This window comes from Durio zibethinus, chromosome 5, assembly GCF_047325235.1.
Source record: "Durio zibethinus cultivar Kanyao isolate XHJ-2024 chromosome 5, ASM4732523v1, whole genome shotgun sequence".
NCBI lineage: Eukaryota > Viridiplantae > Streptophyta > Magnoliopsida > Malvales > Malvaceae > Durio > Durio zibethinus.
Window position 1 is genome coordinate 30608064 of NC_143166.1, and position 20223 is coordinate 30628286.

A 20223-nucleotide genomic window follows, 5' to 3' on the forward strand; every position below is an offset into this window, starting at 1 on the left:
ATTGCAATTTAATCTTGGATTAATATCTTAATGAACCTTAAACTATAAAAATATTCAATGTAACATTTGAACTTTAAAATTTTTAATGTAATATATGAATCACAAAGCTATTGACTAATGTGATACTCATATGATAGAACTTTAAAATAAATAATTTCAAATAATAACAATTGCCAAACAAATAATCTTCCAAATACATAAATTAATTAACAAATTTAATGATCTACCTTATCACACATTTCATTATAATTTAAGAGTCATCCATTTCATTAACCCTTTAAGCTTAAACCAAAGAGGCAGCCAACTTATTTGTCACTAAAAAGTACCCCTGAAACAAAGTAACAAGCTCCATTAACCGTTAAATCACTGGAAGAAACAAAACACACACAAGCATCAAGTTAAAAGCCAGATTCATCAGCTAAATGGGGGAAACAACTGACTAAGAATTTCAAACTAATCCAGCACTTGACACTAAGATGTCATGCCAACCAGAAAAGCAAATTCAGTATGGCCACTGCACCGTCAGTTTATACGAGTTTTCAGGAACGTAAAGGAAAAGCGATTAAGGCAAAATAGCAAAATTATCTACAATAGATTTCCTTTATTGGCAGAAAATTTTAATTGATTAGACATGCAGCAGAATACAAAAATACCAATAAAGATCAAAGAAACCAAAACAAATTCACACAGCTTGAGGTTTCAGCCCAAAACTGCATTGCAGTCTTCCCTTTATTCATTTCTTTTAACATGTTTAACCACCATTGAGAGCATTCCTAAATCTTTCATTGCTTTCATTCTATACGCACCTCCATGAGAAGCAGAGTAAAAGCATGAAATCCCCTATTAATAAAATAGGGCCTAAGAATGAATGAACAGTGATCTGCTTTTTTATCACAATATCATCATTATAATAGTCGCAGAAGAATTTTTTAGAACAAATAAAAAGAAAAAACTGATAATAAAATGTAACCCTAACATGTGTTCAGGGGAGGTATATCGTATGCATACCAACACTGCCAGTACCAAAGTCCAAAACTGACATGACACCACAGGAAGGGCAGCAAGAGCCCACTACCCACTGACCAGCAAGAAAGCTAGGCGACTGCTAGAACCATTATCAACATGGCCCAACAACAAAGGCAGCAACAGCCTGCTACGGCTTATTTGTTGGTGCTCAATGGTTTACCCACAAGCCACATGTATCTACAGAATTGGCACAACCACCATTGCACAGCTACGGTCACGGACAGTTTTGCTACAACTCAAAACATTAGCAAAATGGTTTGGTTAAACATGAATGCTAGAATACAACAATGAAACAATTAAACAGAAACAAGTTATTCTCTTCAATCAATGTAGTTATTCTGTTCAAATCAAGACATTACATTTTTAATTTTACCATTCGCATCAGGCCTAATGCATCATAGGTCCATCATATGCAACATTCCACAGGTCAAAAAATTCATCTTTGGTCCTTTCATACCATCACAGCAACTAAACCTCAGTGCTAATAGATAGAAATCAGCGGAGCAGAGGATAATCACATGGAAACATCAGAAACCTGAATGATGCATTGCTTTTCAGAAACCGAGACTTACTACAGGTCTTACCAATCATCATATCTTTCAGTTAAAAATAGTTAACAAACTGTCCCCTGCAATTACCATACTGCTATAACCAGCATCACACAATCACGATCATTCATCTACAAATATAATCACGATCAATCATCTACAGAAATAAACAGCATCAACAGCTACAACATCAACATGATGTCCCTTTGCCCAAGTCACTCTTTCCCCGAACATTGCTATAAAACCCAACAGACAGTTTGAGATAAATCAGCATTCTTAGAAAAAAGAAAATACAATTAAAAAAAAAAGAAACATCTCAATAAAGCAGCCCCATGAAATTAATATGGGAGACATACAAAATCAGAGCCAAATATAAGATCTGAAGGGAGGAGGGGGAGCAAGCTACAATAACAAACTTACATCACAAAATCTTTGGTGGGTACTGAAACATCAAGCTACAAACTACATAAGTTCAGACACCACGATGCAAATTAAGGGAGACAAAAGGTTCAGGACAGTCAATTAAAAAATAAAAAAAATAAAAAAAAACCCAGTCCTACCAACACTAAAAAACTGTTGATATTTGAATGTCCTCAACACTAGCAACATAGCAACAAGAAATATGCTACTTAAAGACTCCAGTAATTCCCATATCATCTGCAAGATCATTCCTACAAAATTCAAATGCAAAAGCAAACATTCAAGGGTTATAAAAAATGCCTGTAAAAGAAAGTTAATCCAAAAAGATTGAAAAAAGGGGGAGGGGGCAGAGTAAAAGAAATAGTGGGAAAAAAAAAAAAAAACTCACTTCAACATCTGAGTTTCGAGGAGATGGGCCTCGAGAATTAGCAGGACGGCCTTGCGGTGAAACATTTCGAGGACTTAGAGACCATCTATGACGGCTGTGTATATCAGGACTTTCACCCCTAGGCGGTGATGCCTTTCGTGGGGAAGGACTCTTCCGAGGACTAGGGCTGCGGCGAGCAGGTGAAGCACTGAAATAGAAAAGTATGACAATGAAAAAGCTTAAAACATTTAAAAAAAAAAAAAAGAAAAAAGAAAACACACATCCTAAATTGCAAAGTATAAGTATAAACCTCATTGATCTACTGCTACTCCGCCGATCATCTTCATAGCGCCCTCTTCCTCGGCCTCTAGAATAGTCAGGACTAGCACTACGGCTCCTGCTTCGACGCCGATAGTCTTTGTCTTTCCCATGATATCGATCATGTTCATACCTGTCATGACTCCTACTACGACTTCGTCTCCTATAATCCCTATCTTTGTAATCCCGGTGCCTGAAGATATTGAACACAATGAACATCAGATAACCACAAATAAGACCAGAAAGAAATATAATTAATCCATATATGTTTGGCTATTCAAACAAGATTAAAAAGCATCGCATGTACAAAAAAAAACAGTGGACTTCCCCTATTTGAAATTAAATCAGATAAAAGAAAGTTTATTCAGAATTGTCAAGATGTAAATGGGCAATAAACCATAACCAGTGTATCCAGACATTCAATCAAGCAGATAAAAATTGAGTTAATGAATTGGCTTAAAGCTACCAACACTTAACACCATCATGTTCATGCTACCAATAATCAAGATTGTTGGTAAGAAAGAAGCAAAATAAACATTAAAGACCCTCTTGGTTATCCCTTCATCAAAATCTCGCATAATTCATTCAGAAAAGTGGTCACAAGACAAAAGAGAAAATAGAACATATGGTACAAAATTGAGATAAAAACAAAGTTGTCTAAGCAGGAAAAGTGCTGGTAAGTAACTTACTTTCTCGGAGGGCTGCGACTTCTTGACCTATATCTTGACCTTGGTAATGATTCAACAATCCTTCCTTTGTTACTGCAAAAGAAATTAGCAAAAGTACATGTAACTCACTATAACATTAGAGACCTTAAGATGAAAAATATTAGGAATGTCAACATAATACGAGATACAAAGATATACAGACAAGAAAATTAAAACAAAAAGAAACCCATAGATTGCACCTCAAAATTTAAGTGAGCAAGCCAAACAAGCCTTTCAAACTATCAGTAGAAATATTAATTAGTTAATCACTACTACAAATTTCTTAAGCAAGTGGACATTTTCCGTATTGGAGCCAAACAAGATGTTTTCCTTCATAAAACTCAGTTAAACAAGAATCAAAATCACATTTTCACCAAAGAATATATTACACGGCATCCATTTTCTCTACATTGGGCTCAAAATCCGTTCAAGTGTAAAAGCAATTCAATAATAATTGAATGACAACTAGCACACAACTTACATCCTCTCTGCGTTGGGCCCATATTTTGCAAACTGAACTGTTATCTCCCGACCATCGACGACTCTCCCTGCAACAAGGAACGTGTCATTATATATCGTAATGAGATACCTACAAAATTAATACAATATCGCAATCAATACGCACAAAAGTGCTTGCATGATGGGAAAAGAGAGATAGAGTAGAAGAAGGGCTACCATCGAGCCTCTCCACAGCTTTTTGTGCCTCATCTGCATATTTATAGCGCACAAATGCAAAACCTCGAGAATCACCAGTCCTAACATAATAAAAAAAATATTATCTCATAAATTCCCAACATCCAAACAGAAATTAAAAAAAAAAAAGAGAGAAAGAAGAAGAACCTTCGATCTTTGGGAATGAAGATGTCGACGACCTTCCCGTACTTGTCGAACAGCGGAAACAAATCATCAGCGGTCGTGCCTAAACAGATTCAAACCAAATCAAAGGTTTAAGTTACAGTACAAACAAACTCGTAGCCGAGAAGTTAACGAGCGGGCAAGAGAGAGAGAGAAAGAATCTTACGAAAGGTGATGTTAAGGACGAGAAGAGAGTAAGTGTCGGTGATGTCGGGAGGACCTGACCTTCCAAAGTGAGACATCTTCGCGGTAGAGAAGAAGAGTGAGAAGAAAAGATCGAGAAAGAAAGATTTAGGGTTAGGGTTCGTTTGTGACTGACAAAATTAAGAAAATAAAGGACAAAAAAACATTTAATTATAAAAAAGAGGACCTTCGGGAACAATATTGCCCATCGTCGGCTCCGGATATTTATATATGATTTGCACCGTAAACGCCCTTGATAAGTGGTTTAATTACAACTCTATCACCGCATTTGTTTGTTATTCTTTTCTTGTCGTTGTAAATCAGTACGCTCAACGTGCGATATTGCTAAATTTTGTTGGATTCCCGTTTATGCATTTCTGTTTATTTATTTCGTATTAAATATATAAAATAAAAAAAGTATTATATTATAATTTATATTTATATGTAAAATATGAAATATATTTTTTATTTTTATTAAATATTTATATAATTTTTATTAAAATTTTAAATTATATTATTTTTATACCAGATTTAAAATTAATAAATATATTTTTTATTGCATTAAGATTTTAATTAAATAACTTTAAAAGCCCTAAAATTATTTTTTGGTTAGATTATTTTTTTCATACATCAAGTGTAAAATTTTTAAATTTCACAAATCATTACAGAAAAATAGAGATTTAGTGGCTATTTTTTAGCGATGTTTTTAAATAAACACCACAAAATTTTGTGTTTTTATAAGATTAGTGGCTTTTTTTATAAAACGTCACTAAATTCTTATATATCGATATTTGGATTTAAAACCGTCACTAAAAATATATTTTTGTAGTGTTTTTTGACTTAAATATTGCTATATACTTTGATTTTTATAAATATAATAGCGATTATAATGTAAATATTGCTAACAAGCATTTTTTGACTCCTTAAAAAACCCTCAAAATATTAGAGTAAGAGATCAAACCTAAAATTTTATGATTAATAGCCGTACACTTTAACTGACTAAGCTATTCCAATGTTTTTAGTAGATAATTATTCAAAGTGTTTTTTGTCAAAAACATCTTAAATAATCTCCAATAAAAAAGGAATGAGATTATTCAAGGTATTTTAGACAAAAAATATCTTGCATAATTCCATTCAATTTTTTTAAGAGATTATTCAAGACGTTTCTGGCTAAAAACGTATTGAATAATCCTCAATAAAAAATGAAATGGAGTATTCAAGGCATTTTAGGTCAAAAACTTCTTGAATAATCTCAATCAATTTTTTAAGGAATTGTTCAATACATTTTTAGCCAAAAAGCCTGAAATAATCCCCTCACAAAAATTGAAAAGGATTATTGAATACGTTTTTAGCCAAAAACACCTTAAATAATCCCGTCCTATTTTTATTACGAATTTTTGAATGCGTTTTTAGTCAGAAATGCATTGATTTGAATAATCTCAAAAAAATAACAGGAGATTATTTAAGACATTTTTGGTCAAAACGCCTTAAATAATCCCTCCATATAAAATAACATGGGGTTATTCAAGGCATTTTTGGTCAAAAACACCTTTAATAATCCGTTATTCAATGTGTTTCTAACAAAAAATACCTTCAATAATCCCTTGAATTTTTTTTTAAGAAAGAATATTATTTAAGGTATTTTTTACTAGAAACACCTTGAATAACCCTAATAATGGGCAAAAATGCCTTGAATAATGAGTAAAAATACATTGAATAATCTCAATAAAATTATTTTCAGTAACATAAAACTCTTCATTTTAAATGTATTTTAATGGCATTTTTAAAAGGAAACACCACTAAATAAGGTATTTAGTCACATTTTTAAAAAGGAAACGCTACTAAAAATTCTCCCAAATTCTCAAACCCTGTTGTTTCTGCCATATGCATTCTACATGTTTCAGTTGACTCTTTTCATTTTAGCCTAATTGTTTTTTTTTTTTATGAATTTCCTCTTTGTTTAAAGCCTTGGTCTTCTTGTTTTTCATTGATTTCCTTTCCATGCAAATTTTTTCTTAGCAAGCAAAGTCTTGAGATGCTAAAATTATTTGCAATTTGCAAAGCTTAAGGAACTGGTAGAGCTTGAGACAAGGCTTGGTTTGTTACTGAAATCATTTGCAATTTGCAGACAATAAAGATCAATTTCCTCTCCATTTATTTAGGTACACTTGAATCTTAACTGTAATTTGTCTCTCTTTTAAGATTTCTCGAGGCTAAAATCGTTATAAGAAATAAATTGAAAGCAATAAGTTACATTTAATAAATTGAAAGTATCTATACTTTATGGTTCAAATTTGGTATGGTACTGTGATTTTTACCTGAAGTCAGCTAGCTTTGATGGCCAAATTTTTGGGTTCTTTATAAAAGAAAACTCAACACTAAGAGCAAACATGTTGCATCAAGGGTATAATAATTTCAATATTAACTCTTTCAGTCAATTCAAAAAGTCAAACAAAATTCAACTATTGCTCAAAAATATTGCTAAGGTGATTCATTCACCTTATTGTTAAGGATGGTAAAGATAAAGGTATTTTAAACAACTATTTGTCAAATGTTTTTTTGTCAAATGTTTTTTTGCTTATGTTTGACTGTTTATTTTCAATTTTTTTCTCATCTTATATATTAATATGTAAAAATATTGACATGTTTTTTTTTATTTATTTTCAGTTTGAGATTAAGGTTTGCTCATCATCAATTACTTCATTTTTATCAATCTTGTATTTGCCCATTAGTGTTTTGAATTTGTGAAGGTATTTCTCATTTCAACAAATGATCACCTTTGATTAATTCAAGTAACTTGTTAGGAGATCTAAATTTGTTACTAATTTAAGTGTAATATTTAGTTTGTTTTCATATAATTAATTATATAATTTTAGTTTGATAATGTAGCAAGTACTAAATGGATAAGAGTTGGATACAAAAGTTAAGATTAAGTCAAGAATATCGAGATGGAGTGAAAATTTTTTTTAATTTTACATTTGATAATGCAAGTGAAGATAATATAATATTATGCCTATGTTTGAAGTGTGCTAATATCAATTGGCAAATCCGTAAAGTTATTTTGAAACATTTAGTTTGTATTGGATTTATCTCAGGATATGTTATTTGATATTTTCATAGAGAGTCTATACCGTCTAGGTCAGTAACTAGAGTTTTTTTAACTTCAAAGGCTCCCTAATACCAACATTATCCTATTAGACAAGATGACATAGAAGGTATGTTACGAGATGCTTTTAACATTCATAACCAATATTTTCATAATTCATCTCCTCGAAATGATAGATTTAATAAGTCAAATATTAAAATTAAAGATTTTTGTAAACATGAGATAGGTATAAGTGACCAACAACCTAATGAAGAGGTATCAAAGTTTTATAAGTTGCTTGAGGATATGAATAAAGAACTTTATGAGGGATCTATGTATTCAAAATTATCTTTTTATATGCATATTTTTTACTTAAAATGCTTATGTGAATGGACAAAAAACTCTTTGACTTTATTAGTGGAGTTTATAAAAGAAATATTTTTTTTTGCAAAAATCTCTGAATCTTGTAAGGATTCAAAAAAGATGATCAAGGAGTTAGCTTTTGGATATAAAAAAATTCATAGTTGTCCCAATGATTGCATGTTATATTAGGGTTATAAAAAAAATTAACAATTTCATCATATGTGTGATAATTTTCATTGGTTGAACAAAAAACCTAAAGAAATGTTGAATAAGGATGATGATAAAGTTCATGTCAAAAAAAACTTGTAAAGGTTTTACGATATTTTTCATTAGTATTGAGACTTCAACGACTCTTCATATCTTTCAAAACTGCAGATTCTATGAAGTGACATCATAATGAATGAACGAATGATGAATCATTGAGGCATCCTGTTGATTTTTTGGCATAAAAATCATTTTACTCTAGGTTTTTAGACTTTGCTTCTGATCCGTAAAATGTTATACTTGGACTAGCATCTGACGAATTCAATCCATTCAAAGTGATGAGTACTTTTTATAGTACTTGGCTAGTTATATTGATTCCTTATAATTTACTATCATGGATTGCCATAAAGTAACAATCATTTATTTTGTTTATGATAATTCTTAAGAAGAAATGTATAAAAAATGATATAGACATCTACTTACAATCTTCGATTGAAAAGTTAAAGTAGTTATGAGAATTAGTTGAGACTTACGATGCTTAAAAAAAACTTTAATATACGTGCTACCTTAATATGGACTATCAATGATTTTTTTACTTATTTTAATTTATCTAGTTAAAGCATCAAAGATCATTATGCTTGTTCATGTTGTACTGTACAGACATATTCAAAATGGTTACATAATGGTAGAAAGTTCAGTTATAAGGCACATCATAAATGGTTAGATAATAATCATCAATTTAGATTTTAAAAGCATCTATTTGATGAAAATGAAGAGTTAAGGAGAGCGTCATTGCCAATTATTGGGTCTAATATTTTATCAAAGTTAAAATGTAGCAATTTCATTTATAAAAAAAAATTACTCAATAAAAAAAAAGAGTGAGAGAGATCTTTAAAGGTATTTGGCTTCGTATTTCTCAAATTGATGATGCTGATACTCAAGTTGGTAATGTTGATATTCAAAGTGAAGAGAAAAAAGATAAAGAAGGTGACTCAAATGAGTCTGAGTTATGGAAAAAAAGTACCTTTTTTTACTTATCTCATTGAAAATATAATTTATTATGTCATAACCTTGATTTGATACACATAGAGAAGAATGTTTGTAAAAATTTTATCAGGATAATACTCAATGTGAATAGAAGATCCAATAATAACTTAAAGAGTTGGCTTAACCTAGTTGACATAGGGATTTGCCCTGACCTTCATCTAAAGTTGCTTCTTAATGAAAAATCTCGATTGCCTCCTACTTGTTTTGGGATGTCTAAAAGTAAAAAAGATGTATTTTATAAGGTGTTAAAAATGTGAAAGTCTCAAATGGCTATGCATCAAATATATCGAGATGTTTGAATTTAAAAGAACAAAAACTTTTTTCATTGAAGTCACATGATTACCACATCTTATACAAGATTTACTTCATTTTACTTTATGTTCATCAATATCAAAGCAAGTCATTTCAATTATAATTGAATTAAGTAACATATTTAAAGCTCTTTGTGGGAAAGTTTTGAATGTGAAAAAGTTTGACAAACTTCAAAATCGAGTCGCAATTATTTTATGCCATTTAAAAAAGATTTTTCCTCCAAACTTCTTCACTATTATGATGTATCTGGTTATCCAACTTTCATATGAAGTAAAAATAGATGGATCGATTTATTATTGATGGACGTATCCTATCAAAAGGCATTATTTATTAATAAGTTGTTAGTTTTTATGATACCATTCTAATTAAAAAGGTATATGACAAATGTTTTATGCCTTAAGTTTTTAGGGAGGTTAAAGTCTTATTGTCGTAACAAATACTATCTGAAAGGTTCTATTGCTGAAAGATATTTAGCAAAAGAGTGTATGACATTTTGTTCTTAGTATTTGGAAGATGTTGAAGTAAGATTTAATAAACCATCAAAAAATTTTAGTATGTAGCATACTAACTTTGCCTACACTTATCTTTTTGAAAGTTTTAGACAACTAATAGACAAAGCCGAAGTGATGGAGTTAGATGATAAATATTGGGTACAGGCACATCGATTTGTTATTTTTCATCATGACTCAATTGAATCATTTCGCACGTAAGTTATTTGTGAGAGGAAATCATTCATTCTATTAAGCATAATTTATAAATTTTACTTCTAACTGTTAATACTTTATTTTAATGGATGTAGTGAGTATAGAAATAATTTGAGAGCTGGTGCACATTATCGACAATCAAACATTCGAGAGCTTGATAAGTTGTTCATTGAAAATTTTCATGAATGGTTAGGAAAAACTATACGTAATACCATACTTCTCATTTTGAAAATTATACATAGAATGCTTAGGGTATAAATAAAATTAATAACATATATTTTATTATACCTTTATAAGTTTGGAGTAGAAGGCTTGTTAGTGATGAGGTGAAATATCTTTCATAAGATCCGAATAGAATTATAAAATGATACAAAAAGTTCACATCAATGGAGTTAGATTTCACATCAAATCTTGTGAGAGAAGTAAAAGAACATAAAATTTAGGACTTGTTGTTACTTTATCAACTACTAGCTATACTAGTGTTAGGGACACAAACCCTTTAGAGGAAAATATTGACTACTATGGCATAATTAATGACATTATTGAGTTGGATTATTATGATAAGAGAAAGGTTATCTTATTTCGGTGTGATTGAGCTGATGTAAATAGTGCAAGAAGTATTATAAAAGATTAGTTTGGATTTACAATCATGAATTTTTCTTGATTAATTTACACCGAACAACAACTTATTGATGAACCTTATGCTTTTTTCTCTTGAGTCAAACAAGTTTTTTATTCTAAAGACCCCAAAGAATCAAATTGATTTGTTGTTCTTCGTAACACACCTAGGGACTTATTTGATATAGGGTTAGATACCAGAGATAATGTTGAATATAAAATTGAATGTTTTCTTTTGCTAACCAAAACTTGGATGAAAATATCTCTAGTACTTCTACTCAGTAGGTTCGCAAAGATGTTAATAAAGACATTTATAAACCATGTTGGATCATCTATATTTTGTAATTAGAATATTCAAAACATAATGTAATAAATGGTTTTATATAATTTATGTGACATTCACTTTTGTATATTTATTGTGTTGTAAATTATAGATTATCTTTTAATTTAATTAAATCAATATGTTTTTTCTATATTGTTGGTTATGATTTCTTAACTTCTTAATGTCTATATATGTTATTTAGATATATTCTTTATATAGAGTTGGTTATATATACAATGTATAAACTTTTCAATTTTTAACTGATTTTTTTTTATAATGCAGCTAAGTTACAATACCGAGGAATAAATTGAGAGGAGTACATATCAAAGATATCAGTTCAAAATCGTCTATAACACCTATTGATCTTAGCCATGGATTGAATCTTTTTTAAGGAAATATGTCTACTGTCGGTTCTAACTAAGTCGCTTATAATCCTTCAACTGATATTAGATATGGCAATACAAGAGGTTCAAGTTTAGATAGTATCACACCAATTGATTCTGTTTCGAATTTGAATGCAGGTATCATAAACCCCGTATTTAGATTTTGATTATAATCTTTAAAGTATGAGTAATTTACTAATTGACATTTTTTTTTACAGTTGATAACAATTATCAATGGAAGATAAGAGGAGGACAACTTTAAAGAAACTGTGGATAGTACCTCCGAACAAGCATATTATAGTGTCTGCAAACTTTGATAGGCAACCAATTGGTGAAGAGTGTCAATTGCTAGTTGGATTTTTAGGAATGATTGCCTGTAACGACATGAAATTGCCTATTCATTATGAAACATGGCATAAAATTCCAACAAAAGTTAAGGCCAAAGCTTTAAACTTTATTAAGGTATTAGTATAATTAATTACATATTAGAAACATTAATTCTTTTAAAGTTGGTTTATAAATTGTAACTTTTTTTTTTTGTATTGTTACAATCAAGATTTTTACTTGAACTACCTACTTCATTTGTGCTTAAGTCATTAGGAAATAAATAGAAAGACTATAAGCATAATTTGAAAAAAAAATATTTTGATCGAAATAGTACTATAGAAGCCACTATAGATAATTTACCTTATGGTGTGACTAGGTGACAATATGAGTAATTTGTTATATTTTGGTTCTCAATGAGAGGAAATGTACTAATTTATAACTTTTAATATTGTTTTTAATAAAAAAAATATTTTATATTTTTAGTTGGTAATATTTATATTTCTACTATATACTTATGACGGGAAAGAGAAATAATTGGAATTGCTAGCTGAAAGCAATAAAAATATAGCCATACAAGCATATCAAAAAGCTTTGCAAGAAAGCAAAAAGAAACAGTAAATAATGCATCAAATAAGAAAGTTATGGTTTATATCCGTTTAGCACTTTTTGTGTCATTAAAAGGTAAAAATATAAATATGTAGTTATTTTTTTATTTTAATAATTTGGATAGCTTCAATACATTATATTAAACTTGTCCAAATGATTGAACTTGGTTTCCATAGTTAATATGTGTGAAAAGCTACCATTTATATCTTTTTAGGACTCTGTTATGCCGTTAAAGGGTAAAAATGTAAAAATGTAGTTATATTTATGTTTTAACAATTAGCTTAAATAAATGATATCAAACTTGTCCCAATGTTTAAACTTGGTTTCCATGATTGATGTGAGAAAAAGTTATTGTTTACATTTGTTTAGCATTTTTTTATGTCGTTAAAAAGCCAAAATGCAAATTTGCTTTTATTATTCCGTTTAACAGTTTAGATAGCATAGTTTATATGTGTAAAAAGGTTGTCGTTTATGTTTATTTATGATTTTTTATGCTGTTAAAAGGCTAAAATGTAAATTTGCATTTATTATTTTGTTTTAACACTTTAGATAGTTTCAATATATAATATTAAACTTGTCCGAATAATTAAACTTGGTTTCTAAGATTGATATGTGTAAAAAAGTTATCGTTTATGTCTTTTTAGGACTTTGGTATGCCGTTAAAGGGTAAAATTGTCATTTTGCATTTATTTTTATGTTTTAATAGCTTAGATAGCTTAAATACATTATATTAAACGTTTTTGAATGATTGAATTTGGTTTTCACAAATGATATATGTGAAAAGGTTACCGTTTATATTTGTTTAGCACTTTTTCATGCCGTTAAAATGCCAAAATGCAAATTTGTGTTTATTATTCTGTTTTGACAGTTTAGATAGCTTGAATACATGATATTAAATTTATCCGAATAATTGATTAGACTTGGTTTCCACAGTTGATATATGTGAAAATGTTACCGTTTATATCTTTTTAGGATTTTGTTATGTCGTTAAAGGGCAAAAATATAATTTTACAGTTATATTTATATTTTGACATTTAGATAACTTCAATACATAATATTAAACTTGTCTAAATAATTGAATTTGGTTTCCACAATTTGATATGTATGAATAAGTTACGATTTATATCTGTTTAGGACTTTTTGTAACATTAAAAGGCAAAATTGCAAATTTACAATTATTTTGTTTTAATAGTTTAATAGCTCTTATTATATTTTATTAAATGTGTCCAATCATTATTGCCACACTTGATACACATAAATAAGTTATGATTGATGTGTGTTTAACAAAAATAATATTTTTTATATAGGAGATTGAGTTGGGTGAAAAAATTAGATATGTGAAACTTTTTCTATTAACCCATACGAAAAAAAGACGGAGTTTACCTAAATGTTAAAATATAAGAAATTATGGTAATTTTTTGGATTTGTTTTTTATAGGGTGTAAATATTTACTATTTCAAATATATTATGAATTAATTATTAAATTTTATAGCTTTATTTGATTAATTTACAAGAGAAAGCAAACGAGAAAATAACTATTGAGATTGAAGTAGCATTCCATTATTTTATCAACATGTAAAAATGAAATATTGGATTTTTACAAAAATTACCAAAAAAAAAAGACATGGACAGGTCTGAAGCCTTAGATTAGGTCCAACACCATCTAGCTACTATGAAAATAGTTTCCAGCAATTTACATTCTCAACAAGTCAATCTTCGTAAGAAATCTCAATATTGAAAGAGGGGTTGCAATTGATTAGACTTGGTTTCCACAGCTGATATATGTGAAAATGTTACCGTTTATATCTTTTTAGGACTTTGTTATGTCGTTAAAAGGCAAAAAATATAATTTTGTAGTTATATTTATATTTTAACAATTTAGATAACTTCAATACATAATATTAAACTTATCTGAATGATTGAATTTGGTTTCCACAATTTGATATGTATGAATAAGTTACGATTTATATCTATTTAGGACTTTTTGTAACATTAAAAGACAAAATTATAAATTTACAATTATTTTGTTTTAACAGTTTAGATAGCTCTTATTATATTTTATTAAATATGTCCAATCATTATTACCACACCTGATACGCATAAATAAGTTATGGTTGATGTGTGTTTAACAAAAATAATGTTTTTTATGTAGGAGATTGAGTTTGGTGAAAAAATTAGATATGTGAAACTTTTTCTATTAACCTATACAAAAAAAGACGGAGCTTACCTAAATGTTAAAATATAAGAAATTATGGTAATTTTTTGGATTCGTTTTTTATAGGGTGTAAATATTTACTATTTCAAATATATTATGAATTAATTATTAAACTTTAGCTTTATTTGATTAATTTACAGGAAAAAGCAAACGAGAAAATAACTATTGAGATTGAAATAGCATTCGATTATTTTATCAACATGTAAGAAATTAAATATTGGATTTTTACAAAAATTACCAAAAAAAAAAGACATGGATAGGTCTGAGTTCTTAGATTGGGTCCAACACTATCTAGTTACTATGAAAATAGTTTTCAACAATTTCCATTATCAACAAGTCAATTTTCGCAAGAAATCTCAATATTGAGAAAGGGGTTGCAAACTATGCAATAATGTGTGCAACAAATTGAAGCAGAAAGAGTTTAGCGTGTTAAAATGGATGAGAAGCATGTTAAAGTGGATGAGAAACGTGCTAAAATGGATGAAGAGCGTAAATAGTTGCATGATCGATTCAACACTCTTATTAATTTTGTGCAACAATAATTTTCAGGGAATAATTTAGGTGGTCTACCAACTCAGGTGTTATATTTAGTAACTATTTATATTTTTTAATATTAGAAATAGTTTATTATTAAGTATAGAAACTTGTTTTACTTTTTTTGGTAAGTTCTTGAGTAACCTAGTGATTGTGGTAGAAAAAATGCTTCATCAAATGGTAGTGCTCTAAATCTAAGTGGTCATTAATTTCATACATTTTAAATTTTTAATTAATTTACTGAAACAATTAGAATGTTAATATATTAAATTTTGTGTTACATGTATATTGAAACAAATTACGTGTTTAGATATTTAAATATTTTTAATATTCAATTTATAAATTTAAATTCGTTCTTATGATTTTGAAAATATTTATTTAATTATAATAGTAAATCTTAAAAAAAAAAAGGTAAATTCCATCGTTTAGCAATGTTTGTATGCAAAAATGCTATCAAATTAACAGCATTTTTATAATTAGCGAAATTTGAAGTCATAAACGCCGTTAACTTAATGGTATTTTTTTTTAAAACAATGTTATTTTTCTCGATACAAGAATAGGTAGCACTTTTAGGAGTATTTTTTATAAACATCATTAATCGAATAGTGACATTTATAAATGCCCCTAAACATGAAAAAATGTCACAAATGACCTATTTCCCTACCGTGAATAAAATAAAAAAAATAGAAATTAAATTTCATTAAAATATGTTCTAGAAATTAATAAACTATGTTTATTTTTTAAATATATTTTAATAAATAAATATGTGATAGTCTTCTAATTTTGTTAGTAAGATTTAGAAATTTCACAAAAAATGAAAACAATTTGTAAAAAAAAAAAAGAAAAAAAATAATATTTTCTTGTTTTCGCGCTATTCAAAACGAGTTGAAGTGTTCAACTGTGCATGTATGCAGAAACATTAGTACATTACTAGCAACATGTCTGACCATGCTTCGTTGCGGATCCAGTTTTTTAATTTGTGGTTAATAATATTAAATTTAATAAATCAATGCATAGTTTTGTTTATGATTTTTGAATAAAAGTCATGACCAGTAAAATTTTATCATCAATTTACTAATAATATATGCATTTCATTCTCATAATTGTATAATAAATTAAATACAAATTCATTTTTTAAATTATTTTTCTAAACATAATTAAAAAATATTAAAAATAGATCATTTAAAAAAAAAAAACCTAAAACTAAGAGAAACACAAGTAAAAAGAAAAAAAATAAAAATGAGCCAACAGGGATATCATGTAAACACCTCTACTTAGTTATAATAATAATCAAATAGTGACAGATTCATATTTATCTCGACTTTGATTCAATATCAGCTTATTATTTTTAATACTTTATTCATACTCAACATATATTTATATAACTCGCATTTGATATGACTTTATTAAAAATTAATTTATTAATATAACATTAATGAAATATAATTTTTAATATAAATTATATCTTAATTATAAATAAATATATTGTTTTATTAAATTAATTTATTAGATAATATTTTTATTAAATATAATATATATAAATAAATAGTGTATAATAAAATAAATAATAAAATATATATTCTTATTTATAACCTAAGACGAGGTGGGATAAAATATCCTAAACTAGTCTCTAATAGGGCCTCAAATTTTAAAATATAATAAGATATTCTAACTTAACCCCATTTCAATTTTAAAAAATGATCATTATTATATCTGTAAGATGAAACCATCGAATACAAGTTGTTGTAACAACTTTATTTCAATTGATTCCAACTCAAGCCTAATTAAAAAAAAATGGTCGGTCCGATCCTAAATATTTTAAAAAATCATACATATTGAAATCATGGTGAATCAAAATCTATTGAATATGCATTACTTTGTCATATTTACATTCATTGTTTTTTTTTTTTTTACAAAATTCATTTGAATAAAAAAAAGTTAAAAACTAACAAAGAAAAAAATGATAAAAACAAAAAAAAAAGTGCCGTGCAAATTTATTAAATTAAGATATTAAATGATAATTTTATTATTATGACACATATATATAAATATAAAATTAAAAATAATAAAAATATATTTATATATATTTTAAGTAAGGCAAAACGTCATAAATTTATCTCCAACTTGACTTCAATTTTCAAAATTAGAATAAAATCTCGACCGATCCTAATTGTTAAAAAATATACCGATTGGATTGTGACAAATCAAAACCCCTACCTCAATTGATTTTTTTTTACAAAATTTATCTAATAAAAATTTAAATAGAAAACAATAAATTAAAAAAATCTATGTAGATTTTAGAAAAAAAAATAAAATATGTAAATTTTAAAAAAATTATAAACTTTAAAAAAATGAAAATTTTCATTTTTTTTATTTTACAATTTAAATTTTTATATATTTTTTGAATTTTTAAATTTTTTTTAAAATTTTTATTAAATTTTTATGTTTGAATTTTGTTTTTTTTGTTATTTTTGAGATTTTTTAGTTCTAAAGAATCTCTTAAAACTTCGAAATTATTTAATTTTTCAAAAATGTTCAATTGTTTAGATTTTTTTTTCAGTTTTTTTAAGTTTTGGTAGATTTTTAAACTTTAAGCAAATTTAATATTTATTTAATCTTCATTTTTTTCATTTTTTATTTTTTATTATTTTTTTAATTCTTCAAATTATGATAAATTTTATAATTTATAAAGATTTTTATAATTTTTTAGTATTGTTTTGAATTTTTTAAAAAAATTTTTAGTAATTTTCAAAAATATTTCCAATAATTAAAATTTTTTTAGAAATTAAAAAAATTACTATTTTGTGATAATTTTTTGAAAGTTTAAAATTTTTTATAAAATTTAAAAAGATTTTAAGTAATGTTTTATAACTTTTTCATAATTTTAAAAAATCTTTTAGGATTATTTTATTTTTTTGAAGTTTTTTAAATTTTTTAGTAATTTTTACAAAATTTTAAAATGTTTTTAAATTTTTTTAATTATGTATTTTTAAGAATTTTTTAAAATTTTAAAAAGTTTTTAAAAAATTTCTTTTTATACTATTATGGCACTGATGCTGATTATACTTTCTTAGTACTGTTACCATCTTATTAAATATTTATATTATATTAGTAAAATTGATTAACGGTAATAACGAAGTAAAAATTCAAATACTAATATGATAATTATAGTTATTTAAGTACTACGTGACAAAAAATATAATGTTCAGGTATTAAATATGTATTTAATTCATCTAAAATTTGCAATTTATCATCAATATTTAACTAAAATAGTTATTTATTATTATTTAAATATTATTGGTCGAAAACACCGTGCCCAAGAAGTCGAGCACAAATCAAATCAGAATTTAAACCAAATGGGTAACTCCAACCTGTGAACATCTTTAATCAATAAAATATTTACATGCACTCGTATTAATTGTAATAATTTTTCCCTCTTTGTATAATTGTTTAATTTTTAATAAAAGATTGAAGAAGATAATCAAAATACTAAACTTTATAATATTGGAAGACTTTGTATATCCAAAATTAAAATTTCATCATTAAAATTAAATTTTTATCATTTTATTAACAGTTATATGATAATAACTTTTCGATTCAAAATTAAGTTACCTTTATGTATTAGCATATCAAAAAATTATTGTTACATGTTATTCGAAGTGTTAAATAAATTTAGTGACTTGTGACATGACATAATTCGATATGATTTACTGATAAATGATTAAATTAGATTAAGTATAATATATATATATGTGTGTGTTGTGTTGACTTAAAAATTTTAGGCCTATGGATTGAAATAATATAGTCTATTAAGAGTTAGTGTCAATATGTGATACGTAGGTTAATTCAACATGACATACAAGCCAATCATGTCATATAGGCTCATAATTGTTATAAATGGATTTTTAGGCTTTTGAGTATATTTATATTATTTTTATATTGCAATAAAATTATACTTATTTTTTATGTTTTGTTGGTAATTTATAAAATAACATTATATTAAAATTACTTATTAAATATTTAAATTATATTTAACTAATGATTAACAAAAATAAATTAAAACTTCAAGTTAAATATAGATTTAACTAAAATAAATGAATGAATAAGATAACATATTATATAAGTGAATTATCAATGATGAAAATGAAAAATAAAATAATAATTTTATATTTTATAGTATCATTTATATACGTGTGTGATTTTTTTAATATTAAAATTATAATTTCAATATTTTTATTTAATAGATTTAATTACTCCTAATGTAGACATGTTGTTGAATTATGCAAATCATATATTATTTTTATTTTATTTTACTTTTATTTATCTTCACATGTTACTTTTAATAATAGATGATTTTTTTTTAAATAATTAAAATTTTAAAAAATTATTAATGGATTGTATTTGGCTAAGAAAAAAAATAATCATGCTCAACATGGTACAACTTATGAAAGTTACAAATCACGTGTCATACTGAATCATACCCTCAACTTTTATGAATTATGCTAGCACTATATATTAGGAAAATAATACTAGATCAACATAATCTATTAACATATAAACTAATATTTAAATAAATTATAACCACGCAACAAGATCCATTTGACAACTCTATATGTTATTGAATTTTAACCAAATTTACATTTTTTTTTTGTTGACATCACTTGTTATTTTGACTGCAAAAATTTGCTATGTGAAGTCTTTGTTCGTTAATAATTTGACTTAATGACTTATTTATTATTTTCCTAAAATGTACAGTTGAAAAATACTATAGAAATCCCGAGTTATACTGCTTACAGCCATAAACTCACTTGGTAAGAGCAACAAAAATAATTGTTCGTTTATATTAATTAGTTTGCTGCTCTGCAATAAAGACAATGATTTTTAATTTAATCAAAAATATTTTCAAGTTTATAAATAAAAATAATAATCTTAAAATAATAAAATTTGTTACATCTAATAATTTAAATTTTAAATATTAATACATATTAATAAATATAAAAATGATATGAGACTTAAAATTTTAATAAAAATTATATTTGAATTTGATAAAATTAAAAATATATTTCATATTTAATGTGT

General features: G+C 26.5%; 1 protein-coding gene across 12 annotated transcripts; it reads right to left on the reverse strand.

Annotated features, from left to right (window-relative positions):
* Positions 1-134: 134 nt before the first annotated feature.
* On the reverse strand, positions 135-4621 carry LOC111281996 (serine/arginine-rich splicing factor SC35-like). Of its 12 annotated transcripts, XR_016342284.1 has the most exons (11): positions 4408-4621; positions 4227-4305; positions 4062-4141; positions 3868-3934; positions 3369-3440; positions 2672-2872; positions 2383-2569; positions 2135-2245; positions 1665-1810; positions 1009-1561; positions 135-328 (listed from the first exon to the last, which is right to left on the reverse strand). XR_016342284.1 is itself a non-coding variant. In XM_089761057.1 (8 exons), exons 1-8 carry the CDS (start codon positions 4481-4483, stop codon positions 1241-1243), a joined length of 777 nt encoding a protein of 258 aa, XP_089617183.1. In that variant the 5' UTR covers positions 4484-4621; the 3' UTR covers positions 866-1240. The 12 variants fall into 12 exon arrangements, 3 of the variants coding, with proteins under 3 accessions (XP_089617183.1, XP_022725582.1, XP_089617184.1); XR_016342282.1 differs by having other exon boundaries at positions 1009-1810; XR_016342280.1 differs by having other exon boundaries at positions 1009-1810; positions 1995-2245.
* Positions 4622-20223: the final 15602 nt, after the last annotated feature.